Source organism: Colobus angolensis, unplaced genomic scaffold (genome assembly GCF_000951035.1).
Source record: "Colobus angolensis palliatus isolate OR3802 unplaced genomic scaffold, Cang.pa_1.0 Scaffold142, whole genome shotgun sequence".
Lineage (NCBI taxonomy): Eukaryota > Metazoa > Chordata > Mammalia > Primates > Cercopithecidae > Colobus > Colobus angolensis.
In genome coordinates, this window is record NW_012114511.1 from 5,780,704 (window position 1) to 5,785,826 (window position 5,123).

Here is a 5,123-nt window from a genome sequence, read left to right on the forward strand (position 1 = left end):
TGGTGGTACATGTCTGTAATCCCAGCTACTTGGGAGGCTGAGGCAGGAGAATTGCTTGAACCCGGGAGGCGGAGGTTGCAGTGAGCCGAGATTGCACCATTGCACTCCGTCTCTGGCCAACATGGTGAAACCCCGTCTCTACTAAAAATACAAAAATTAGCCAGGCGTGGTGGCGGACACCTGTAATCCCAGCTACTGGAGAGGAGGATTGCCTGAACCCGGGAGGCAGAGGTTGCAGTGAGCCGAGATTGCACCATTGCACTCAGGCCTGGGCAACATGAGTGAAACTCCATCTCAAAAAAAAAAAAAAGCACCTAAGAGCCTCTGACACTTGCAATGGGAAATTTGGGGGACTGGAGAGAGAAAGGGGAATTCACTGGCTGGCCCTGAACAAGATCTCCTGGGCGCTCCTTATCTCTTATCATTCTTTTTGCTCTGTTCTTCGCAGTAGTATGTCCCCTGAGCACTTGCTTTGGCCTCACCATGTCTTCTCTTAGTTCACAGGTGCTTATTCAGGAAGTCAGGACACTTTTGGCCTTTGGCTTAACTTCCAGATGCTCAGTCGGCTTGGGGAAGGACTGAAGGGCAGCTGCCAAGACCTCAGTTACCTCCTGACCTGAGGGTGGAGAGTGGCAGGAAGCAAGCATGTTTGCTGTACATTTAGGAAAGGCTGCTGAGCCAGAGGGACGGATCAGGTCCCATTCACTCTCTACTCATTAAAAGGTCCTGAGCCATGAAGTGCTTCACAGTTTGAACTTTCCGTCCTCCCAGATTCTCTTTTACAGAATCTAAGGGCCATCAGGGAACTCTTTTCAGCTTGCAAAAAGAAAAAAACCAGTCTTTCCAGAATAAGTATTCGTCAGTTTGAAATAGCTTTTTACACATATAAAAATTTTTGGCTGGGTGTGGTGGCACATGCCTGTAGTCCTAGCACTTTGGGAGGCTGAGGTGGGAGGATTGCTTGAGCCCAGGAGTTCCAGAGCAGCTTGAACAATAGCGTGAAACCTTGTTTCCACACACACACACAAAACAAAAAAAATTAGCTAGGTGTGGTGGTGCATGCCTGTGGTCCTAGCTACTCAGGAAGTTGAGGCAGGAGGATCGATCGCTTGAGCCTGGAGGATCACTTGAGCCCAGGAGGTCGAGGCTGCAGTGAGCCATGATCATGCCACTGCACTCCAGACTTGGGAACAGAGCAAGAACCTGTCTCAAATTAAAAAAAAAAAAAAAAAAAAGAAGAAGAAGATAAGATGATTAAGAGTGCCAGGGGCTACTTTAGATTGGACCTGAAGTTAAAAAGTCAATGAAGACCTTTCAGGGTGTCATGAGATGAGGCAAGAGTAATAAGAATAAACTGGTCATGAGAAAGTCTGGGGGAAGAGCATTTTAGGTGGAGGGAATAGCTAAGTAAAAGGCTTTGCAAGGGGTAGGAACAAACTTGGGCATGTTGAGGGAAGGAAAAGCGGTTAGTATAGTGGGTGCATAAAGAACAGAGGGAAATGTGATAGATAAGATTGGAGTGGTAGGCCAAGTAATGGACAAAGTTACTTAGTTCCTCTGAAATTCAATTTCCCAATCTGTAAAATGAGGTAATAATAACATTTACTTCATCTGATTGGTTTGAGGATTCAGTCAGATCGGGCATGAAAAGTGTGAAAGGAAAAGCAAGGCCTGGGCAGACCTAGATGCTAGACGCTAGAGGGATCTAGGGCATCTAGGCATCCTGGGGCATCTGGGAGGTTGGCAGAGGTAAACTTTGCTAACTCTCTGCTTCTTTCTACCAGTTCATCCCAATGCCTGTACTCTATGGCATCTTCCTGTATATGGGGGTGGCAGCACTTAGCAGCATTCAGGTGAGCCCATTAAAATCACCTAACAAAAGAAAAAAAAAGAATAAAAAGAGAAACAAAAAAGAACAAAATTACCTAGCAACCCTACTCCTTTTTTCTTTTCTGCTGGCATCTCCTGCCTACAGTTGTGAATTCCCCTCTTACTCTCTTTTTCCTGTCTCTCCTGGGCTCAGGGACTCAGCTGCCATGCTTCCCGCCTGCTCCCAGTGCTGGGCTACGATAGCTATCAGTAACACCCTCCTGTCAGGCTACCTGAGTGCCCTGCTTTTCTCTTCCTCTCGTTCCCCTAGTTCACTAAGAGAGTGAAGCTGTTGTTGATGCCAGCAAAACACCAGCCAGACCTGCTACTCTTGAGGCATGTGCCTCTGACCAGGGTCCATCTCTTCACAGCCATCCAGCTTGTCTGTCTGGGGCTGCTTTGGATAATCAAGTCTACCCCTGCAGCCATCATCTTCCCCCTCATGGTAACCTGAGGCAGGGTTGGGCTCTGTCCTGGAGGGTCCTGGGAGACTCTGAGCCTGGAAGGGTGGCCAAGGCCTCCATGAGAGGAAGAATCTCCCCTCTCACTCTCTGTGGCTCTCCCTGGTTGAGAATCCTAAGACAAAGAAAAAGATGGCAGAGTGATACCTATGTATGGGCTAGTCCTGGGATACCTGATTCACCTCTTTTCCCAACCTCTTTGGAGTGATCAGCCACAGGTAAGAACATAAAACCCAGAAGAAATCTGAGGTCCTGGTAGAGGAAATGGTGACACTTTTATTACTCAGTGAGGTGATAACATAGGTGGCTTCTGGCCTTGTTCTTATTGAGGAAGTTAAGCATCATAGGCTTTGCAGTAGAACCAATCTGCTTACTATTTCCCAGATGTGTGACCTCTGGGAAGTAACTAATCACTCGCGGTCTCAGTTTCCTTCTCTGTACGATGGGAATAATTATTCTACCTCATAGGAATGTGCTAGCATTCAGTGAAACTGATATACAATGCCTAGCACATAGGAAGTGCTCAAGAAGTGTTATTATTAATGTTCCTACTGCTGTTGCTGACAGGCCTGGGCCATGTTTCTATTCCTGCAGTTGTTGGGCCTTGTGGGGGTCCGAAAGGCCCTGGAGAGGGTCTTCTCACCACAGGAACTCCTCTGGCTGGATGAACTGATGCCAGAGGAGGAGAGAAGCATCCCTGAGAAGGGGCTGGAGCCAGAACACTCGTTCAGTGGAAGTGACAGTGAAGATGTGAGCTCCGGGCTGGGTCCTCTCAGGAGAATGTGTCAGGGTTTGGGAGAGCGTTCTTGTCCAGGAGCTAAATAATATCTCCATTAAGCCTGCAGATCTGATCAACAGTCACTTCCCTTAGCTGTGTATGGACACATAGGCAGACCAAAGGGGTGAAGGAAATCTTTCTTCATAGGACAGGGGCCCTTGATGTGGGTGGAAAGGGCTGAGGCTTCAGCTCAAGTGGGCTGTCTTTCTCAACTCTGATCTTTGTTTTGTCTCACTGTGGGTTTATATCCGGTCAGTGGGTCCCTTCCTCTATGTTGTCTCTCACTATCTATCTTTCTATCTATTCTCAATCCATCTTGGGATCTGTCTTCCACAGTCAGAGCTGATGTATCAGCCAAAGGCTCCAGAAATCAACATTTCCGTGAATTAGCTGGAGTAGGAGTCTGGGAGTGGAGACCCCAGGAAACAGCATGAGGTGAGGATGTGAGGGAAGTGCTCCTGATGTTGAGGATGGGAGGTGTGGGCTTAGAACTTGGAACTCTCCAGTGTGTTGACCAGCCCTGTTTTCTCCTTACTCCAGTCCCTTAGGAACCCTAGACTGGGGGTGCTGGGGTATAGAAGGGTCTCTTCCTAGTGAAGAATAACTGGCAAGGGTGCCTAGGCTTGGCTCCCTGTGGTTCTGAAGTTTGGTCAGTAGAGAGAGCTCAAACTCACACCAAATGAGAAGTGGAGATGGGTGTTGTGGGGGGTGGTGCCCTGGCAAAAGAATGGGAAGGAGAGGAAGGGAGGAGAAAGCCTGGTGTTCCTTTCCCTTGCTTGGAAGGCTCCTCTCTTAGGCTGCTGAGAACCACACTCTAGACTTCTGGAGGAAATCTCTATCACTTGTCCTCTCTGCCATTCCTTTATTTTATTCATCCATATATCAAGCATTTTCTGAGTACCTGTCATGTAGTTATCTTGGTGCTAGAGATAGTAAGACAGTCATAGTCCCTGACCTCAGGAAACTTAAATCCCAGTGGGAGAGTAGACAAATAAACAGACAACTGTTAGAGTGGGATAGTGCTGATAAGGGAAGAACAGGGCATGGCATGGGAGCAGGGCTTCTAACCTCTTCTTAGAGAACAGTAAGGTGGAGTGGTGAGAGTTGGTGAAGGTGGGGTGGTGGTGGTTGGGTGGTGGGTGTTCCATTTCCACGAGAAAATGGTCCATAATTTGAAATCCAAATAATGAAAAAAAAAAAAAAAAAAAAAGAAATCCAAATAATGAATAGAAACTAGCCAGGCAGCTGGGCACAGCAGCACACAATTGTAGACCCAGCTACTAGGGAGGCTGAGGCAAGAGCCCAGGACTTCAAGCTGTAGTGTGCAATAATCACGACTGTGAATAACCACTGCACTCCAGCCTGGGCAACATAGTGAGATCCTGTCTCAAAAAAAAAACGTTTTAAAGGAGCAAGCCAGGACTAGATGGAAGGAAAATATTCTAAGCAAGCCCACAGCATGTACAAAAGCCTGGAACTGGTTGCCCTTAAAAAGCTGAACTCTCTTTTGGGGCCAGGTACAGTGGTTCACGCCTGTAATCCCAGCACTTTGGGAGGAAGAGGTGGGTGGATCACCTGAGTTCAGGAGTTTGAGACCAGCCTGGCCAACATAGTGAAACGCCATCTTTACTAAAAATACTAAAATTAGCTGGGAATGGTGGTGCATGCCTGTAAGAGGCTGAGGCAGGAGAATCGCTTGAACCCGGGAGGTGGAGTTTCAGAGGTTGCAGTGAGCCAAGATTGTGCCACTGCACTCCAGCCTGGGCGACGGAGTGCGACTCCGTCTCAAAAAAAAAAAAATCAAAAACAAAAATCTCTCTTTTGGGCCATAGAACATCCTCATCTTCATGCTTCTCCAAGCCCAAGAGCCTAAGAGCCAGGCTGGGTGCGGTGGCTCACGTCTGTAATCCCAGCACTTCGGGAGGCCGAGGCAGATGAATCACTTGAGGTCAGGAGTTCGAGATCAGCCTGGCCAACATGGTGAAACCCCGTCTCTACTAAAAATACAAAAATTA

General features: G+C 47.8%; 1 protein-coding gene across 4 annotated transcripts in view; it reads left to right on the plus strand.

Moving 5' to 3' along the window:
• The window catches only part of SLC4A9 (solute carrier family 4, sodium bicarbonate cotransporter, member 9), a 19,985-nt gene extending 16,407 nt beyond the window's left edge, over window positions 1-3,578 (plus strand). For 2 of the 4 annotated variants that reach the window (XM_011935350.1, XM_011935353.1), the window contains 4 exons: window positions 1,785-1,853; window positions 2,141-2,314; window positions 2,925-3,080; window positions 3,445-3,543. In XM_011935350.1, coding sequence (XP_011790740.1) covers window positions 1,785-1,853; window positions 2,141-2,314; window positions 2,925-3,080; window positions 3,445-3,498 — 453 coding nt within the window. In that variant the 3' untranslated portion in view covers window positions 3,499-3,543. Of the gene's footprint in view, window positions 1-1,784; window positions 1,854-2,140; window positions 2,315-2,924; window positions 3,081-3,444 lie in introns of all 4 variants that reach the window. The other 2 variants (XM_011935351.1, XM_011935352.1) reach the window with 2 other exon arrangements.
• Window positions 3,579-5,123: the final 1,545 nt, after the last annotated feature.